The sequence below is a fragment of the Contarinia nasturtii genome, unplaced genomic scaffold, assembly GCF_009176525.2.
Source record: "Contarinia nasturtii isolate CC-2019 unplaced genomic scaffold, AAFC_CNas_1.1 Cnas_scaffold_414, whole genome shotgun sequence".
Classification (NCBI taxonomy): domain Eukaryota; kingdom Metazoa; phylum Arthropoda; class Insecta; order Diptera; family Cecidomyiidae; genus Contarinia; species Contarinia nasturtii.
Window position 1 is genome coordinate 1,306,914 of NW_022197768.1, and position 21,474 is coordinate 1,328,387.

At 32.4% G+C, this 21,474-nt stretch overlaps 4 protein-coding genes across 6 annotated transcripts; 1 reads left to right on the forward strand and 3 right to left on the reverse strand.

Annotated features, from left to right (window-relative positions):
- On the reverse strand, positions 1-8,066 carry LOC116338767 (myrosinase 1). Its single transcript, XM_031764220.1, has 10 exons — positions 7,743-8,066; positions 6,068-6,260; positions 5,126-5,277; positions 4,861-5,008; positions 4,445-4,622; positions 2,027-2,121; positions 1,149-1,460; positions 806-970; positions 670-743; positions 1-574 (listed from the first exon to the last, which is right to left on the reverse strand). Exons 1-10 carry the CDS (start codon positions 7,799-7,801, stop codon positions 301-303), a joined length of 1,650 nt encoding a protein of 549 aa, XP_031620080.1. The 5' UTR covers positions 7,802-8,066; the 3' UTR covers positions 1-300.
- A 4,675-nt stretch (positions 8,067-12,741) lies between these two features.
- LOC116338882 (probable histone-lysine N-methyltransferase Mes-4) lies at positions 12,742-17,770 on the reverse strand. 3 transcript variants are annotated; one of them, XM_031764412.1, is made up of 7 exons: positions 17,622-17,770; positions 17,125-17,392; positions 16,338-16,980; positions 16,161-16,273; positions 14,454-16,061; positions 13,468-14,358; positions 12,742-13,380 (listed from the first exon to the last, which is right to left on the reverse strand). In XM_031764412.1, exons 1-7 carry the CDS (start codon positions 17,633-17,635, stop codon positions 13,279-13,281), a joined length of 3,639 nt encoding a protein of 1,212 aa, XP_031620272.1. In that variant the 5' UTR covers positions 17,636-17,770; the 3' UTR covers positions 12,742-13,278. The 3 variants fall into 3 exon arrangements, with proteins under 3 accessions (XP_031620272.1, XP_031620271.1, XP_031620270.1); XM_031764411.1 differs by having other exon boundaries at positions 17,053-17,392; XM_031764410.1 differs by having other exon boundaries at positions 16,338-17,392.
- Positions 17,771-17,898: 128 nt separating this feature from the next.
- Positions 17,899-19,928, forward strand: LOC116338883 (eukaryotic initiation factor 4A-III). The gene is made up of 5 exons (XM_031764413.1): positions 17,899-18,162; positions 18,267-18,306; positions 18,470-18,553; positions 18,620-18,783; positions 18,858-19,928. The coding sequence occupies exons 1-5, from the start codon at positions 18,070-18,072 to the stop codon at positions 19,674-19,676; spliced, it is 1,200 nt and encodes a 399-aa protein (XP_031620273.1). The 5' UTR covers positions 17,899-18,069; the 3' UTR covers positions 19,677-19,928.
- Positions 19,929-20,036: 108 nt separating this feature from the next.
- Positions 20,037-21,429, reverse strand: LOC116338885 (3'(2'),5'-bisphosphate nucleotidase 1). The gene is made up of 3 exons (XM_031764416.1): positions 21,092-21,429; positions 20,373-20,991; positions 20,037-20,297 (listed from the first exon to the last, which is right to left on the reverse strand). The coding sequence occupies exons 1-3, from the start codon at positions 21,206-21,208 to the stop codon at positions 20,113-20,115; spliced, it is 921 nt and encodes a 306-aa protein (XP_031620276.1). The 5' UTR covers positions 21,209-21,429; the 3' UTR covers positions 20,037-20,112.
- Positions 21,430-21,474: the final 45 nt, after the last annotated feature.

Here is a 21,474-nt window from a genome sequence, read left to right on the forward strand (position 1 = left end):
ATATTACTTGAAATTCTTCTAGCTTTAAAACAGAAATATATCATCATTTATCAAACAATATAATCGAACTATCATGTATTGACCATAAATCGCAGTTTTGTTTTAATCGATACAACTTATTTCTAATGCTTTTTACATATTTCAGAGTGGCAAAAAAAGTCGATAAAAGACTTTTTTGATAAAATTAATAACACGATTTGTATGAAATAAATAGTGCGATGGGCTTTGTTTGCAATTAAAATAAAAAAAATGAGTATAGCTGAACTGAATAATATACGTATGCCTGGATTTTGAATGGGCCTATTTTCTTAGAAATAAATGAATAGAATACTGCACAAGTGCAGCAAGTAAAATTGCGATCGGACTTGTTATGGCAGCTGATGAGCTATTTGATGAATGGCCACTAGTTTGTGCCTGGATAACACTTGGATATTTGATGATGCTTAGCTCTGGACGATATTCCCAATCAACAGCATGATGTCGAATAATATGGGCATACACTTTAGCCGATGCTTTTGGCGTTCGTGTTTTTTCCGGACTGGAAAAGTCAACGTGGTATAATCCAAATTGTTCACTAAAATTGTTATAAAATAAACGAATGTGAGTGGTGACATCCTTTTCATTGTTTCGATTTTTATTTTTCGAATGACAAAAAACGGAAATACTAACGAGAAACCAGCTCTCCATTCATAACTGTCCATCAAACTCCATGCAATATAGCCCTGAATTTTACAACCATCATCCTGAGAAAATAATTTATTATGTTAGCGAATTTATCATCGAAATGGTGATCATTTTGACTTACCATTGCATCTAAAATAGAAGATAAGTATGAATTCAAATACTCGACACGATCCATATCGTTTACTCCATTATTGTCGCTAACACCGTTCTCTGTTATAATCACTGGCGGATTGTCGTACTCTTTATTGATCCACATCAACAAATTGTACATACCGGAAGGAACGGGCTATAGAATTTAAAAAAAAAGAGAAAATACTTAACATTTGAAGCACGAAACGAAAAACATTGTTATCTGTCAATCAACCGTGACTGGTTTTATATTCTTATTGTCTTATTGATTTTATGATCAATGTTATGTTTGATATGTGAATATAAAAAATTGGGAAAATATATAAGAAACTTACGTGCAACCAAACTGATGCGGATTTTGTCCAATTTTCGTCAACCGATTCAACAACGCCCATATCATGATTGAAGCTCGGTATTGGAAAATTAGCTGAATTATTGTGATCGTTACGTGTAACTAAAACAGTTGTATAAGAATTAATGCCAAAGAAATCGGACGTGCCACGAATTCGTTCAATTTCCTCGGCAGTGAATGTCGGCAAACGTGATCGTGGAAAACCTTGCATTTTACTATGGGCTTCAATTCGATCGATCATTACTTGAGGATAATCACCGTTCTTTGAGAAAATCGGATGTGCAAACCAACCAAGCTGTAAAAACAATTTTAAATCGAATGTGATGAGTTTCATGCACTTTTCCGTCATACATTTGTTTTTAGTTTGTTTATTCTGTTGGCCTTAACTTAAAAGTCAATGTGACGATTTATAAATTAATAACCGCACTTTTATGTAACCATCAGCGTTTACGAATGACGCTCAATTTCATTGTAAATGAACTAATTAAACTGACTAAATATATCTCAGGTGAACACTAGAATATGTGCCAATTGGACAAGGAAGAATTTTTTATTATTTTGCTAGTAAAACTTTGAGTTACGATTTTTTTTCTTGTTTCTGTTTTGTTTGTCGGTTTTCATTTCAAGTTTTGTTATTTTAAAAAGTCGGTTGAATTTTTTTTCCCGTTTGCATTTAATAGATTTAAGTGAGTACAAAACTTTTGTTCGCCATCATAATAATTAAACTTTAATTAGAAGTGCCGCTTGTAACAAAGTTGTAATTAAATCAACGACTAAAACAAAAACCGGCGACAATAATTGTTTTCTCTTTTCTTAAACAAATACCATTATTTGTTTGTTTTTTTTTTTTTTTGTACTTACATAAAATTGTAGAGCAAGTTCTGATGCAATCTTATCATCGTTCGAGTCAGTTTTGGCCTGGGTATATGACGTATCGGTTGTAATTCCAATTTTTCCTATTTAAAAAAACGATTTAATTAAAAAAAAATTATTTTGATTATCCTGGGGAAATGGTATCATAAATGACAGCAAACATTTGCTCTCGTAACGAATGAGTGACTCAGTTTTGATAAAAATCGATCCGTGCACTTTGAATGATAATGATTTAATTAAAAAAGCATAACAATATCAATATGGCTAAACATCTGTTAGTTTGTAATTTGAATAATTCACAAAGGTTCCTTTTAAAATGACCATGACATTGATATAGAATGTATATTCCAGTCGTTTGGCAATGTCATACATTTTTTTTTCTGATTTTTGTTTACATTCGATGTGATCATGTGCACTCGTTGATCAATGTTGCGTTAATTTTGCGTGTTGATATTTGTATATATGTGTGAAACATGAAACTAAACTCGCTCAAACATGCTCAAAGTCATCAAAATTTATATAAAAAACTCGACCTAACATGAAAGCAAATTTCTTAATTCTTTTCTCTCTAAATTTGGCTAATACGTCATCGTTAGTGATATGAAAGGAATGTGATTTAGAGAGATTTGATCTTTTCTAATCGAAAACGTGTATTAGTTAAATCGTTGAACATCTGCTAAGAACATTGTTGTAAAATTAAGTATTCAGTTTCAGATCGAATAGATACACTTTAATGAATTAGATTATGTATCAATTTCTCACGTCGATCGATATGTTAATGTGACACTCCTTAAATTTGATATATTCATGCGAATTTCTTGTTTTTTTTTATTTACATATTTGACTCTTTGAATCAGCATGCATAAAATATACTTTTAATATAACTTTTTGCTTCATCGATGATAAAGAACAGAATTTGCTCACACAGAATATTTTGATTGGTATTTGCAAATTGATTTCTAATTTGATTTTGTCTTTCTATTAAATTGTAGGAAATTCTCATTTACGGTAGTTGGTGTGCGATTACTATTTAGCGTAATGTGTGATAAACAAGTTGTTGAACAAAATATGTGAAAAAAATCCATTTGCAGAGATAAATGAAAATAAGTAAATGAAAAGACTTGTTTTTGGAAAGTGACAAGATCTTGGTGATTTTGTTTTGGAAAATATGTACAAATGAATGGCAAAGGTGATGACCACAACATGTGATGCATAAAATCATGATTGAACTCGTCGCTGAGCTTCGGTGTAATGTTTTGGTTGGCAAAGCCAATTAGAAAGTTGGGTGGAACGCGAGGTTTAACGTAAATTAAAAGAATATCGTATGCCGGAATGAGTAGCAAGGAAATATAGCGAAACACAGCATATTACCGTTTACAGGAATAAATGTATAACAAATAGATATGTGAGTAAAATAACACATGAAATGCGTAATCACAATAATAATCAATTATGTATTCATGCATGCGGTAGGATTGTGCAGGAAAATATCACTTTACAACCACCAGTCACGTTGTGAATCATTCGAATTGTCAAGAATTGAATGAAACTGACAAACTTAAGTATTTTTACTACAGTCGTGTATTCTTGGCATGCATATATATTCATTTGCGTTGTGAAAACAATGATTATAGCATTGAAAATGCGTGAAAATGGCATACGATCATATTGATTCTGATTGAAGATAATATTGGTTGTACTTCGAATGAAACTAAACTGAGGTGTGATTGCTAATTTATATCTCACAACGAAGCACACTCTGTTCATAAGTTGTCGTACATTAAAAACAGAAATAATTCACATAATAATTGTAACATTTCTGAGCAATTAATCAGACAAACCACAAGCAAACTAATGATCAAAAGAGAATAACAAGAGCGTGAAAATTCAATAAAGCTAGTGATGCTGTTGGCGTTGCTGATATAAACACCACCATACATACAAAAAGCACTTGAAATGTATCAAGATCAACATTTTAAATGTGCTCATAGACAGACAGTGAAATGATCATGTTAAGACTGTATCAAGTTTCAACCACTGTTACAGAGTGTATAGGTTTTGCGCACATATCATAGCCTTAACTGAATGCACATTGAATTAAAGTTTATGTATGTTTGGCGCTTTAATGTTTTAAATGGTTTAACATATTATTAGATCATTAACTACTAACCGAACTAATAAACATGAAATGCCAAAGTCACTGACCGCATCTACAAGCTATCTCGGTTGGATCAAAAGAAGCAAAAAAAAATACGCAGTGTTAACAACTTGACAAAATCACACAAGTCGACAAATATATTGAGTGGAATTGTGCGGAGTGTAACCGACGCATTAAGCCTCTTTGTCTTTTGATAGTGTCAGATCGATTTTCAAATTTAGAACATGTCGTGATGTAAATTAACGTACCTTTTTGAGTTGGCTGAAAGCGTTCTCGGTATAAGTGAACAATTTCAGCGTGTGCCTTCAACAAATTATGTCCGCACAAGTAGCTTGGAATGCCTGGAAAATTCATAGCTGGTGCCATAAAATCAACGCCATACGCTTGTTCGCATATGTGCCAAGGTTCATTGATTGTCGTCCATATCTAATCATCACGCAAATCCACAAAAAAAAAAGATTTAAAAGAAAAGGTTATAACAAACGTTGCAGCAACTTTTGAATCAAAATGGGCAAATCATTCAAATTGAAATTGGACATTTTACTTTCATCTGTTTAATATTTGTGTTTTTCTTCTTAAAATATGCTGGCATTTTTTTTGGAAAAGAAAATAACATCATAGTCGTTTATTTATTGATTATATTAAAAGTAAACGTTTTATTCACCTTAACACGATCGCCAAATTGTTCGAATAAAATCTTTGCATAATCAGTCACATAATCAATAATTGCTGGATTTGTCCATCCACCCAATTCTTGTAAACGTGCAGGTAAGTCCCAATGGTAAATTGTCACCATTGGCGTAATATTATATCTGTTTAATTGAATGAACAAAAACAAAAACGTTTTATACTTTGCACACCATTTCTGGATAATGAAAACAAATGTGAAAAAGAAGAAGATATCAAGAAAAAAAAATAGAATGTTTTACCTTAATAATTCATTGATTAAATTGTTGTAGTAGCGGATTCCATGTTTATTAACATTAGTGACAAAACCATTTGGAAGAATTCTCGTCCATGAAATTGAAAATCGATAAATATCGACGCCAAGTTCGCGAACCATTTCCACATCACGACGCCACTAAAATGAAAGCAAATTGTTTTTATCTCTCGTACGTAAAGACATCAAACACCTGGAACTGAACGAAATCACACTTTTTATGACTTTGTGTTCGATGAGAAACAAGTTTTACAAATCTCATGTGAATTAGTTGGGGAAAAAAACGATTTGCACATATTGATTGAGTATTGATTGATATTGAAAAGCTCATTGCAATATGATTTATGCTAATCAATTGAGTAATTGTTTAAAATTTCAATAGAAAAAAATTTCATATAACAAAATGTTGCGGAACTAAACTAGTTCTGTATGATTTGCGGATGCTATTTGCTATTTGATTTGGCACTTATTAAAAAATTCAGAGAAAAAAATCATCGTATGATTAAGCAAAATAATGAATTCAATTGTTATTAGATTGTCAGCAGCTGTGATTGCTATTATTGATTAATAGAAAACGTTTAAAGTTTATTGTGGGATTAAGCAACACTTCAAAAAAGAAAGAAAAAAATGTGCTCGCTAAGAAAATATTGTTGAAAAAAAAAATGACAACAAAGTAGCAACAGTTTGACTCATTGATTTTAATATTTTGCGCCCGTTTCATCAATCATCTAAATATTGAACACTTTTACGCGTGGTTATGAATTGTTTTAAAACTCATCTTCATACGTATTAACTCAATTATTATTCTCTTATTTATTATTTACACAAGGTCAAGTTCAAGAATGCTTTGATAGATCATTCAAACAAGGAAAAATCTAAAGCGACGAACCCGATTAACATGGGTGTCTTTGTACACATATGAATAGCTTACATTGTGATAGCTGTCGGATGTAACATCAGCATTACTTTTATCTGTCATTTTCTCCGGGTATTGATGGGTTAAAACATCCCAAATTGATTCTCCTTTGCCATGTTTATTCCATCCACCTTCGACTTGATATGCCGATGATCCAACACCAAATAGAAAATCTGATGGAAATTTTCGATTCACCTTCTCACACCACCTGTTGCAAAATAACAAATAAGAAGAAAAAAAAAATACCATATGAACAAAACGAATTAATTATGTATTTATCTATTGAATGAGAATCAAAGGGGTCAAATCGTATCTAGTCGATATTATAATATATCGTGCCAAATCAAAGAAAACCATGTCTTTGTTGGTGGGATTATGTCACGTTTTCGAATTGATTATTATCAGTCTAAATTGCACTCATTTATACATTCCAAATGAACTGGCTTACTATTCGCCGCAAGCAAAGTGCTATATGTCAATAAATAAATCTACAATTTTTTTCCTTCTTTTGACGCCATATGTATGTACAAGTACGTACAAAGGCTGCACGCCCTCAAAAATATATGACTTGAACAATCTTCTGCATGAAATTTAAAATAAGACTGGTTGCTTGAAAAGAAAATGAAGAAGAATCGTTTTGCATTTAAATTTCAAATTATTCTCATAAATTCAATGCGATCAGCATTTAATTTACATTTGTATATTAGCATCCTACCGATTTCACATCATGAATCGATATTAATAATAGATTTTTGTTTAGACAATTTAGATAAAAATAAGTTATGTGCAAAAAGAAAATGCTGTGCATCATGGATTGGGAGTTTTTTGTTCCATTGATCTTGACACGATCCACGTGTTAGAAATAAAAAAAGAATTATGAGAGAAGGTAAAAATGGCAATTCAATTTTATATGTTGAAGGGTCATAAAAGCGTGACTTATAGTGCCGGGTAGACAAGAAATCGTTTTGCATAAAATAGCTGAATATCATAAAAAGTTTTTGTTTCGATTATTTCGATAGATGCCCCGATAGATGCTATCTGTCTTAAACGAATAATTTGTGTTATTTATTCATTTTAACGAGATCCGCTTAGCTAGGTCCTTAATTTCTTCGTATTCTCTGAAACAAAGAAACAGAACCAATTCCATTCACTTTGTGCGAAATTTTGCCATTTTCGGTAAACCATAAACTCTATTTTTAGAACAAGGCACTGAATATATGTGTGCCTTGAACTAAATTCGAATGGAATTATTAGTATAAGCAAAAATATTTGCAAAAAAAAAAAAAAAAAAAAAAAAACAGGAGTCCGGTTCGAGTCTAATTGTTGTTCAATAATGCTCACCATTTATCGTTATAAACATTTATTAGCATCAATCAGGTGCGCATGGGATTATTAACAAATAGTAATCGTTCAAATTAAATCGACAATTTAATGTCGATTCTTTGTTTGATTCAGAAATAGGTAAATATGAAACGGGTTCTAATTACTATCTTTCAAACGAGAAACAATATTTAAAGTTAATTATCAATCACTTGTCAATAATCCTACTACACAATGAACTTATAAAACCATTAAGGATTTGACGTCTTTTGCACCATTCAAATTTTTTGCGTGATATAATTTCGTATAATTTTTACATTGATATTTGCTTCAATTTGAAAATAAAAAAGAAGCATTGCCAATCACTTACCCATTTTGCAAATAAAAGAATATCACTAAAAAAATCCCCAGATTTTGGTAAAAATTCATTTTTGATTACTAAATATCACAAAAACAACGTTCTCACAAAAAAAATCGTTAAATTTGTTTACTGCCTTTTTCTAATAGAAAGAAAACAAACACTTTTCGATTGAACGGAAAAGCCCCAATTATTGTTAAATTGCAAAAAAAAACGGCCACTTCAATTTCTCTTTGTCGATTCAAAAATTCAAACACCAAAAACAGTTGCCGTTTAATTGTGATTTAGCCGCTTATTTAACTTGCTGCTACAACACGATATTTAACAATAACTTAAATTTTGTCTCAGCACACCGTCATATATATTTATTCAAAATGCACCTGCGGCCTGGCCTCTCTCGGTCTTTTACATATACACACAACCAGCTGATTGTTACATATATAAAACATATACGAATATTGTGATCGAAAGGCATCACAACAACAATTTACATGACAACAGAAAACGTGTTGCAGCTAACGCGACATCATTTTTTTATGTATTTGCGCTCTCCCATACGACATATTACGTTGGCCAGCTATCAGCGTTAAGTTAACATTGCTAACGCTTCAAATGGGACAAATTCATTGGTTTTTTTTTCGCTTTACTGTTGTGCGTGTTTGTAGTTTTTGGTTATTTCCAATATCCAGATGAGTGACGCATTTGGTTTATCTCGCAAAATTTACAATGTGAGTTGCTTGTGAAGTCACAAAATCATGTGTAATGAGAACGACAAATTAATGACGACATTTTCGTTGCTTTTGGAAATTTATCTCTCCGAAAATTGATATTTGTTAATAAATTCTTTTCTATTTATTTCACATATACGGTGTCATCATTTTTGAAATGAATATATGATTTGGTTTCATTTATTACAATAATGATCATTACAAATTCACCATTACTTTTCAGGCTTATTTTTAATGAATTGAAACTCTTTTTTACGCTTTTAACAGTTTCGTCGATTGCATACGATTAACCTTTTCCTTCTCTTCTAAACATGTTAATCGTCCTCACTCTGATGGGTTTTAATTTGTTAGCAAAACCACAATTTTGTGGCTATTGGAAATTATTCGATAATAAACATTGAAAGAAAAAAACGTGTATTTTGGATTCTGATTTGTTACAAACATTTTATTATTTGATCGTTTTTGTTGGGAGCCGGAGACTATATTTCATAGATAATTGGTGTTTAAAGTTCTTAAAACTTCCATCCAAATAAATAAACCATTGTTTTTTATTATTCAATTTTATTCTGCTCGCTTTTTATATTTTAATATCAATCACAAATGACTCACAATAATGACAAGCGTCAATGAATTTACTTTGTAAGTGAATTTAGATCAGTATTGTTGTTTTTCTTTCAAACTGTGTTAGAATGTGATTTAATAATCGAGTCATCGCGACGGAAATTTTATTTCCGTGAAATCCCATTGATCTCATAATCTGGTCTTATCAACTAATTAGTCATATTGCTTCAATTTGTCATGGGGCACAAATTAAACATAATGTTTAATCAGCATAGATGGAAAATTGCGTCAAAAACTGATTTCACTTGAAACAGTTTATAATGCTTGAATTGCATTAATTTGTCAAATTGAAGGCGAACTAAAGTCAAATGTAGTTGGTTCGTCTAGTTAAGATAATGCAAGTTTTGTTTTGTATTTAATTGAAACATTCATTTGTTTACATTGTTATTATTGTTATTATTGTCAATATACAATCAAAAAAACATTATCAACGCAACGCTACATATCTCGAGCTGATCAGATGAATTGCGAATTTGCTTGTCAATCGTTTTCAATGGAAATAAATAACCTTATCCAAAAATAACAAAAAAAAATCATTCTTGTTCGAAATGAAGAAAAAAATCTTTCTCTTTAATTTTGTTATTTCAAAAACGTATGAGTAACACAACTGCAAATAACCAAAAGTAATTTAATTCTCGTGATATTTTAGCATGTGAAAAGAGTTTTGTACTACTCGCAAAACCGCAAACGGCCCAGGGGAAATTTTTGCTTGGGATTTTCGCATATACGCAAAAGATGTGAGTTTGATAATTATATACGAATGTATCCAATCCCATGGATCTGAACTGAAAAAGTTCAATCTGAAAAAAAAAAACGAAATAAAAATGAAACATAAGAAAAAAAATGTCATAGACATTGATTTAGAACCCAACTTAGTTATGCAATATTCTTTTATTTTATTTTTGATTCTGTTTCTATAGCTAATCCATGTTCGGCTCTTTCATGACCACAGATCGTTTTTTTTAACTTTTATTTTTGCAAATACCAATGGTTAACTCAAATCATATTCTGTTCATTTTGGCATCTAATTGTGTTTTATATTTAAAAAGGTGTAAGACTTGTTTCCTGATAGATGTGCGCAACCACACATGACTTTTCAAATTTAAGATGATATTTGTTAATCGAGTACGCAAAAAAGCGGAAATTCATTCATAAAAAAACGTTTACGTATGCCAACACTTTTTATTCTCTCTTCTTTCAAGATTCAAGGCAACGTTATGACATATGGTGCCGTTCAAATTGATTTCGGAATTAAAATTCTTGACGTGAGATAAAAACCGAATTGAGTGTGCTTTATGAATAGAAACGTCTAGTGAAGTTTACAAAAAAAAAATGAGAGAAATTGCAACCTATTGGGCTCGACAACTATTTTGTAGTTTAAAAATAAATATCAATCAAGTATCATTCACAAGAACCGTTATTCGAATATATTAACCGGTTTGAGAGAAACTGTGAATATTTTTCTACTTTGATGAATTCTGCTCCATATCAACAGGGGCTTTTTTATTGGAAATTTTATTTTTTAGAAATATGAAATTAATTTACCTTTCCCATTTAAAAATATCCCGACTTTATTCATTCATGTAAGCAACTGATTATTTTGAAAGCAACAACCCAAATTTAAAATGGTATTTGAATCAAAAGTATATTTTTGGTGTTCTTATCACTTACCAGTTTGTTTATAAGATGTTTCGAAGAATCAATAATAATTCCACCGAATTTGTGGTGTTATAGCTTTTTTCGAATTGAATCAAATTTAAAAATGTGTAGTTGACAAAGGACTTGTAACAATTTAATATATTGTTTCAATATAATTTTCTATTCTTATATGATTTTTATGTTATCAGGAAACTCAAAAACACTTTTATGAGTGTGAATGGAATATCTGTTTATTATTCAAATGTTTATGCTTCAAATGGACTTTCATCAATTACCTATCAACTTTTTGATAATTGATTATCTGTAGTCTGTATGGTTCAATGTCAATTTGCTTTTCATATGAAATAATTTTTAATTTGATTATATTTTTCTAATCTTTTTTAACTTTTAAATATTATTTTTTGTAATGTCAAAATATTTGCTGAAGTTGTTAAGTAAAACAATAATAACGCATTATCAATAAAAGAACTAGAAACAAAAACGTTACTGTTCTTATGCAATTTTTTAAAGAGAGTGTTGGTTATTTATGAAAAACTGAGTCTTCAAAGGTCATAACACTCAAACTATGGGAGCTTAAATGTTAATGATGTAAATAACATTTTTATTTCTTGTGATTATCAATCATAATGAGCTTTGATAGAAATGATCAGTTTGGATATAAACAGCACAATCGTTCCAACTTAGAATATTTTAAAAAGAAAGAAAAGATTTAATCCTCCAATCAATTTATTATTCATAGTTCTTAATGTTGAGACTCTCAACCACAATTTATTATTTTTGCAAATGTTAAATTTTGGAAAATCTGGTTTATTTAAATGAATTTATCTTAATGTGACAACATTTGGGGAAAAAATGTCAAATGTTAGATTTTCAACACTTGTCGTATATTTTCCATGTGTATGGATTTTGTGATTATGATATTTGACTGAAAAGTGATCACTTCAATTGTGGGTAGCATATTTAAATCGTCAAAAATATTACAATAAGTTTAATAAACTGAATAATTTGATAATGTCAAAAATCATTCATCTAAAAGATGATCTTCCACGAATTCATGTTACATTTCAGCTTGCAATCAAATGCTCATTATAAGTGAGACTCACAAGTGCGTTAAATATTCTCTAGCTTTCACTATCTCATGCAAATCAATCAAACTTATCTTAAAACATAGATCCAAGTCTGTTATTCACGCCAGTGTGTACTAGAGTTACTCAAGTTAGAAAGAGAAAACAGATAGCAAGGCCTTAATAGAGAGGATCATTTTTAACACTGGAAATTTTTCATTAAATATCTCCCCGGTTGGATTTTTGTAAAACTCAATGTTATTTCAATTATCACTGAATAATCCCTAAATACAAAATGTTCCAAAAATTTATGAACGTAAGGTCAGAAAGTCCCCATAATCATGTCACCTCTTCTTTCGATTCATTTTGAAATTATAAACCACTTCGATGCTGATTTTCATACTTCGATAGTGGCCGGTGTGAAGCTTTTATTCATTATTTTTTGACGCAATTCAAAAGTAATTTATGAAATGTGTTGGCTACAGCCATTTAAATGTGGTTTAATGCCGCAAAATTTTGAATAATGAGCCAAATAATAAGCCTTTAATTACATGTAGTTCAACGATACTTTTATTTACCCATTATATCTAGTGAATAATATTAATAACAATATTAATTTCATTTGGCATTGGAATAGTAGGGCATATGTATTCAAATTGAAACCAAATGTGTAAACAAAATAAGTTTAAGGGCCTAAAATTCAAATGATACTCTTAAAGTATTATGGTCTTGCATTTCGAGTTATCCTAAACGGATGAAAGAAAACGGATAACTGAAAGACTAAAGTATCACGATATCTATAAAATCCAATTAAAAGTACTTTACTTTAGTGATTTCTGTACTTTATTGATTTAAATGTTAAGTAATTGGAATTGTGAATTATTACCTTCTTACATGAACTCCATTCAAATAAAATATTCATACAAAAATTCAAACGTGTTCTCATCTAGGTTCTCATTGTAATAGTCGAATGGAAAAAATGACTTTTATTATTTTAATATTTAGTATAAATCTCATTAAGTTCGGCACAAAAAAAATTCATCTAGAACTATCTAAATCTTCTTATAAAATTGATTTCATTAAATATTTCACAAAGTCTTTAACATTTCATAAAGTCTTAAATGTGATTAACAAATTTCTACTTTATCATGTTTACAGTGCTCCATTCCGCAAGCCATAAGAAAAAGCATTTGGACTCCTTTTCACAATTCAAATGAGAAGATCAATTCGTAAAGTCTACATACATATTACTGACCGATGTGATTTTATTTTTACACATTTTATCTATTCTACGTCTGTATTTTTATAGGTCATTATAATTGAGAATTATCAGAAAATAATTCTAGTCTCTTTATAACCGATAAATTAGATTGGGAACAAATTAAGATCAACAACAATGTTTATTCTTCAAAACAGAAAATTCTTCAAGAAAAAAAAATAAATATTAAAAAAAAGGTGTGCGACTTCGGCGATAATTCAAATGTAGCCATTGCACTTGCTTGACCCGCATTGACAAACCGCTTTTTTTATTGTTTTTCTAGTTGTTCGCCAGTTGTAGTCAAATGTTATTTCCTCGCCCTGCATAAAGGAGAAAGAAAACCATTGTTTGTTTGTTTTTTCAAAGGAATGAAATGCGTTTTTACGTAGGGTAGTGATTATACGTACCGGGAGAATATTTCTCAAAGCAAAAAATCCTGTACGTAGCTGTTCTTGTCGATTGGAGTAAACGGACCATTTCATATGCATAACATTCGGATCGCACGAATGATTAATGAATCGTGCCTCGTTTCCGTATACAGCAGCATCAATATATAGATTTTGACCGAGTGTCAAAAAATAGTAATTGTCGTCTTTATTTGCGTTGGCGCGATTAAATCGTTGATCAAACTCTACACTGTCGATTACCTCTCCCATGTATTCGATAACAAATTTTTCGGCTGGAATTTCTTCTTTGGCAAAAAGCCCCCATCCTTTGCACTCGGTTTTTCGAATTTCAAATGGATATTGTTCGCCTTTGTGGAAATTTTGATTTTGACACTTTTCTTTTGCTGGACACAATTCTGGATCACATTCGATGTTTGTTATTGCATTTAAACAATTGCTTTCTTGGCTACATGGTGCCGGATCATCTGGACGACATTTGCATTCATTATATTCGATTCCTTTGAATTTGGCCACAACTCGATTTGCTTTGATTTTTCGATATGGAGGTGGTTTTCCGGCTTTTATCGATTTTCCACTTTTGTCCGAAATCTCTTGGAATCGATGGAACCAAATCTCAGCTTCATCCATAGCATCTTTTAGTAGTTCTTTGTCTTTTTTGCTTTTTATATCGCCGTCGCCCTTCTGGTACAAATAAATTTGACCCTGTGATACCCAACCGTAATTATGCGTTGCAAAAAAGTATATGCAAATTTGATTTGGCTCTTTTTTGTCGCGAAACACTGGCTGTGGAATCATCTGTGGTGGAACGGTGACGGCTGGCCACCATTGGCTATTTACATATTTACACCATACAATCTCACCATATAGAGGCCGACGACCTGATTCGCATTCCTGCATTTTGAATTTGAAAAAAAAAAATATATATATATATAATATATTATGAATTTGATAATGGTTGGAGTTTTGTGTTAGTACAAATAACTAACCTCACAAATAAAATGATCGCCAACCGGAATAATTAGGCACTCTTGATGAAAAGCATTTGCGCAGCCATCGCAGCAAATCAATGAGCCTCCTTTCGAGCACAAGATGCAAAAGTCGATGTTGATGCGTTTCTGATTTTTTGTTGATTGATGTCGAGCGCAAATCAATTGTGTTTCTGACAACAGTTCACTTCCAGCCGGAATACATTCGGAACGATGATACGTACCCGGGCATAGCATACATTTGATCAGTCGCTTATCAGATTCTTTACCGTGGCACATACTCTTTATATCGGGCGAGATACATGTGTGGCAAACATGGCGTGGACAATAAAAGCTCTTGATTTTATTGCCTTCGTATTGTATTTTATGTTGTTGCCAATACTTAAGGCACTCAATGTGATAAGCTTTTCCACAATTTTTTTCGCAACATTGAACACATTTTTCATCGGATTTTGAACAAACAAAGCAAATATTTACATTCACATCCGTTGTAATGCAACTTTTACATTTATCCTTGTCTATGTTTTCTACAATGATACAAATGACATCGTCATTCAGTTCATCGCCATTTTTCATTGCCTTTATTGTGTCTTTCATTTTTCGCTTGAGAATTGCATTATATTCAGACTCCGAAATCTGCTTGTTAAAACAGTCTTTGTGAAAATATCCGGTGCATTTTCCTGCGCACCTCATTACAGTGCCGCTTCCGAGACAATATTGGCAAACAGGATCTTTGGGCAATCCTTTTAGCAATAAGTTGGAAGGATGATTTTTCAAACAGCAATTCATTATTGTTTCATATTGTTGTTTTTGCTTTTCAATCTTACGTTGTTCCTTTGTTTGAATTTGCTTTAGTTTTTGATGTTCGGCACTCTTTTCGACGACCATTTGATGTTGCTCAATTTTTTCTTTTTTGTATGCAAGTTCTTTTTGGCGTTTGGTTTGCTTTGGTGTGCTTGTCGTTGAATTGGACTCTCCACTAGATATCGAAAATCGTCTACTCGATCGTTTCAAAGACGATTCGCGATTCGTCTTTGTTTTTGACAATTCCGACCACAGTTCATTGAGACATGTCGTAAATTTACTTTCATTGGCAATGATGCTCTGATTTTGGTTGGCAAAAGTGTCATCTTCTTGCAGTTTGTCATATACTAATTTTATTAACGGACAATAAATTGGTTCACTTGATATTGGTGACTCATTCAGTGTGGCGAACGATGCCGCTTCGTCCATTTGATAATCTTCTGGTAGCTCTTCCAGCCGGCTCAGTTCGACCGATTTCAAATAATTGTTGATATTCTTATCAACATCGTAGTTGCGATCTAAATCATTCAAAGTCGGACTCAGTGATGCCGGCGACACAGACTGTTTCATCGACGAATAGGCGGTGTCAATTGTTTGTGGCGTATCGCAACGATCTGTTTTACGGCGACTAGCCCGACGTATATCTGTTTCCATTTCATGCACCGACTTCATCAGTATCTTATCATAGAAGTCAATGCGATATCTTAGTTTTACGCACTGTAACACATTTGCTTCATGCACAGCAACATTCCATCGTTTGCCCGATGTAATTTTATATGCTTTATTTCGTTTGTTGGCAGTCATCTGAAAATGCAAAATAGATAATCATTTACTCGTATAATCCTATAAGGTATTGATTGAAAGTACATTTTTTTATTATAAACCATGATTCATTAATAATACCTTGCATTTTTCGATGAGTTCTTCACTACCCTTGAATGGTAATAATGCGTTTCTTTTGTTGACCCAACTGTAACGAGCATTATCGTACATGAACTTCACATGAATCAGATTGTCTGAAAGCGATAGAATTGAATAAATATTCAACAAAATAAAACTTAAAATTGCCATGTGTCATACCTTTTTTAAATATCTCCTCATGCTCGCAATTGGAGATTACTGCCGGCCAGAAAGCTGGCAACGCTGCCCATACAATTTGACCATAATGATAGTTTTCAAGTGAGTCACTGTCGCAAAATTCAGCCATGACACAATCATCACTTGTGCACTCTGAGAATGTTTTCTCATTGGTCGATACTTCATCGGAACCAGATGTTAGAATTCCGTAATCGGATATCTGATTTGAACCATGAACTATTTCGTGAATTTTTAAAATATCAGTCTCATCGTTGTCTGGTGGGTTGACATTTTCATCCGGTAATGTGGATTTATCATCATCACCACCAACACTACCCTCTGTTGAACTAGTTAAATCGACTTGATCGAGAATTTCATTCGAATCGGTTGATTGGTGCGAAACGTATTTTTCACGTATTACAGTGGTCGTTGTTAAAAAGTCTTCAACATCGATTTCCATTTCGAGCGAAACCAACGAATCATTTGGTATTTTGTATTCACTTTTAATTACGGTTTCAAATCGAATATTTTGTATATTTTCATCCATCGTCGGGATGGAGTTGGATGTTGCCGAATTTTCCGAGCACAAGTCAAAGATAATGTCAGTGTTACTATTACTGTTATTGTCCATTTCGATTTGTTGAGTCTGAAATTGATCATTGTTTAATCCAATTTTATTAACTGATATCAACTTATCAATGGGATTTTTTCTAAGAACCGATGTTTGATAGTCCGACACAAAACGAAGCAATTCACTGCTAGTATTATGTATAGAAAAAACTTTTCGTACTTTTCGTTTGCTCTGGCCGCTTGATTGTGTTGTCATCGATTTTCGTTGTTCATTATTTTGTACTTCAACTGGACTTATTTTACGACCGTATCGTGATCGTGTTCCATCTGGTGATGTTAACGGTACAATCATTTTATCGGTGAAGTTTGATTCCAATTGTGATTTCAGTCTACTTTCCATGATGCGTCGTCTTTTTTCCCTCGTTACTTCGTCATTGTTATTGTTATATTCGATCAACGGAGAAGCCGGACGTTTACGCGTTGTTTTACTAAAAAAATAAGATTATTCCATCATACATATTAATTTAAAACGAAACCATATATTCGTCACAACATTTTCACTAAAAATCGACAAAAGTTCATTTATTAAAATTTAATTTCTGTATTCAATAGGTAAATATATGTTATATGACGCTTGGCGCCAAAAATGACAATATGCATTCTCTTCGATGGAAAAAAAGATTTTGGAAAAATAAAAAATTACAAGATATTACTCACTTATTTTCTGACATTGCAAAACTTCTGGCATATATTTACAGAATTTTCAGCAGTTGTAAATAATTTTTTATAAAAAAACACTTTTAATCCGAATTTTAGTCATAACAAATGTGAAATAAATATAATTTTCTTGAAATGATGAACACAAATGATGGCATTTGCACAATATACTTATCGCTTTGAAATGGATGCGTTCTATTTTGGAGATTTCACCATTTGCAGTTGTGTGTGCAATTGAATTGACTAGCAACGCCATCAACATCGTACGGTAACCGACTCAACCGAGCAAATAGCTGTGCGCGTTGTCAAATGCCAAACGTATTAAAAAAGCAGTGTTTGGTTTCGCAGTCAAACAAAGTGTAAACTCGTCAAGAAAAATCAAAGTTTTCGCAAGTGTTTTTGTCATTTTATTTTGAATTTTATTGAGCCGAATAAAAAGATAGCAATAATGGCACGACGAGGAGTACCCAATGAAGATTTATCAAACATTGAGTTTGAAACAAGCGAAGAAGTTGAAGTTGTGCCCACATTCAATTCTATGGTATGTAATGCATCGATGAAATCTTTCAATGTTTTTTCAATACAGTTATTGTATAACTTAAAACGTGCTATTTAATCAAAAAATTCATCTATTCGTATTTGCAGGGATTAAAAGAAGAACTTCTTCGGGCGATTTATGCATACGGTATGTATATGAACACTTATATCGTACGGTCTTTTTATGCTTCAGTCAATATGGCTGTGACATGTATTGTGTTTGTGTGAAAAAATATAACCTCACAAAAATGTGCGGTCAACATTTATGTACGATAAATCATATGTAACGGATTGGATTTTGTTTTTTATAGGTTTTGAAAAACCGTCAGCCATTCAGCAACGGAGTATTTTGCCAATTGTGAAAGGGCGTGATGTGATTGCACAAGCTCAATCAGGTATGAATTGATTAAAAATCGGCTTTATTTAAATTTTCAATGCTGGCTTTGTTTTATTCTATCTAGGTACCGGTAAAACGGCAACATTTTCTATTTCCATTTTGCAATCGCTCGATACAACACTGCGCGAAACACAAGTATTATGCTTGTCGCCAACGCGTGAGTTAGCCGTTCAAATTCAAAAGGTCATTTTGGCATTAGGTGATTTCATGAATGTGCAGTGCCATGCGGTAAATAAATGACTATCTACAATAATTTTACTAAAATGAATAATAATTAATTAATTAATGATTGTCGTTTTTAGTGCATTGGTGGAACTAATTTGGGAGAAGATATACGTAAATTGGACTATGGTCAGCATATTGTCAGTGGAACACCGGGTCGTGTATTCGATATGATTAAGCGTCGTGTACTACGAACAAGATCCATAAAGATGCTTGTACTTGACGAGGCTGATGAAATGTTGAATAAAGGTTTCAAAGAGCAAATCTACGATGTCTACAGATATTTGCCGCCAGCCACACAAGTTTGTTTGATATCAGCCACACTTCCTCACGAAATTCTTGAAATGACATCAAAATTCATGACCGATCCCATTCGAATTTTGGTAAAACGTGATGAATTGACACTTGAGGGTATCAAACAATTTTTCGTTGCTGTTGAACGTGAAGAATGGAAATTCGACACATTGTGCGATCTATATGATACGCTAACCATCACTCAAGCTGTCATTTTCTGCAACACCAAACGTAAGGTCGATTGGTTGACCGAAAAAATGCGAGAAGCCAATTTCACCGTTAGCTCAATGCACGGCGATATGCCACAGAAAGAACGTGATGAAATCATGAAAGAATTCCGTTCGGGTCAAAGTCGTGTCCTGATCACAACAGATGTCTGGGCTCGTGGTATTGATGTTCAACAAGTTTCATTGGTCATCAACTATGATTTGCCAAACAATCGTGAATTATACATTCATCGTATCGGTCGTTCGGGACGGTTTGGACGTAAAGGTGTTGCCATCAATTTTGTCAAATCCGATGACATTCGAATTCTTCGTGACATTGAACAGTACTATTCAACACAAATCGACGAAATGCCGATGAACGTAGCTGATTTGATTTAAATTGCGTTTAGATTTACTTTTACTCGATTTTCGCTTACCTTTACACAATATTTTTTCCCCTAAATCCAATCACAAAACACCTTAAAGTATACAGAAATTTCATTTGTATTAATGGTAAAGTCTGTAGGGAACACAAGTAATATTAATGTTCATGTTAATAGACGAAAAAATAATAAATTTCTTTTATTTTTAATCAAATTTGTCTAGAAAAATGGATTCAACAACAAAAAAGAAATAAATGTGTGAAATTTTCGTTTTTATTCTTTTTCAATAAATTAAGTTTCAAAAATGGACATGTAAATGTCAAAACAACGCAAAAAATTAATCGAAAAATAAATTATTTATCTAAGACAAATGGAATGTATTTTGAATTAAGACGATTTATTATAATCTGTGAAATTTCTCATAAATGTCATATCAATGTTAACGAAATGGTTCATTGGCTGAGTTTTCCCTTAACATCATCAGGTATTTTGCTGATAATTGAACTGTGATCAATGTTCTTAGCGGTAGCAATTACACCCAATTTATTTAGAAATGCAACATCTGAACCGTATTGATAGTGGTTTCCAATTATATCTGTTAAAATTCCGCCATCAGCTTCAAGAATTGCTTCGGGTGCTGTGGAAAATAAAATAATTCGTTACTAGTAGATTTTATTTTAAGTTTGGTAACGCGATTTTGTTGAAAACTAACCACAAGTATCCCATTTCTTGCATCCAGCGCTTGCAAAGACATAAGCATGTGCATCACCTTCGAGTAACTGTAATACTTTATATCCAGCACCACCGACACGAATCACTTTGGTTGGTTCGATTGCTCGTAGAGCACTTTGCACCAATTCATTTGAATGTGATCTTGTAGTTGTTGCAATCAGTTCTCCTTGAACATGTGGTTTAGTTACGAATCCACCACTGCCCAAACCTTTCAAGCCCCATATTGTGCGACCAAATTCATTATTGCTTCGTTTATAGTACGGCTGATGAATGACACCTCCAACCGCTTTATTCTGTACCGAAAATCCAATTAACACAGTGACTGGTTCGAGAATACCTTGTGTATACTCGGATGTTCCGTCGAGCGGATCAACCCAAATAACTAAATCTTTTTCGCTGATATCTGACAGGGATTCGGGACATTTTTGTTGTAAAAAATCCTGATCCAACTCGGTGATAATCCATTCTTTTGGCACATTTACCAAATCAGATGCGCCTTCTTCGCCAATTATTTTAACGTTTGGAAATTGGTTTGACAACGAAGCGACAATACATTGTTGAGCTGATCGATCGGCTTGTGTTTGTAAATCATCTTTGCCCTGTAAAAAACCAATTGGATTTATTTAAAAGTAAAACGCAAATAGAAAGCATCTCAACAATGATAACATAAAAATCACATTAGAAAGCTATTTGCATTACTTTTTCAACAATTCCAAGATCACCAGCACTCATAATGTCACGTATTATTTTTCCAGCTTGATTTGCAATGGCAATGGAACTAGCCATTATTCGCATAGGTAATGGTACCGGCGACATTTTGCACTTTTTTTTCGAATTCAACAATTTATGCAAGAGAGAAAATAAAAGAGTTAGATTTCACTGGGCTCGTGTGTCTTATCTGAGACCAACATTTAAATTGTGGAATGCAGTGATTGTGATAGGTGTATTTAAATAAACTAGATAACCATCAGTTTTTATATATATGTTTACCTATCACCTACCTAAAACACAACGATAAGCAAATACAATAAAAGGCAGAATTGTTCAATTGGCCGTTTGTTGTGTGAGTGAATTGGTGAGTG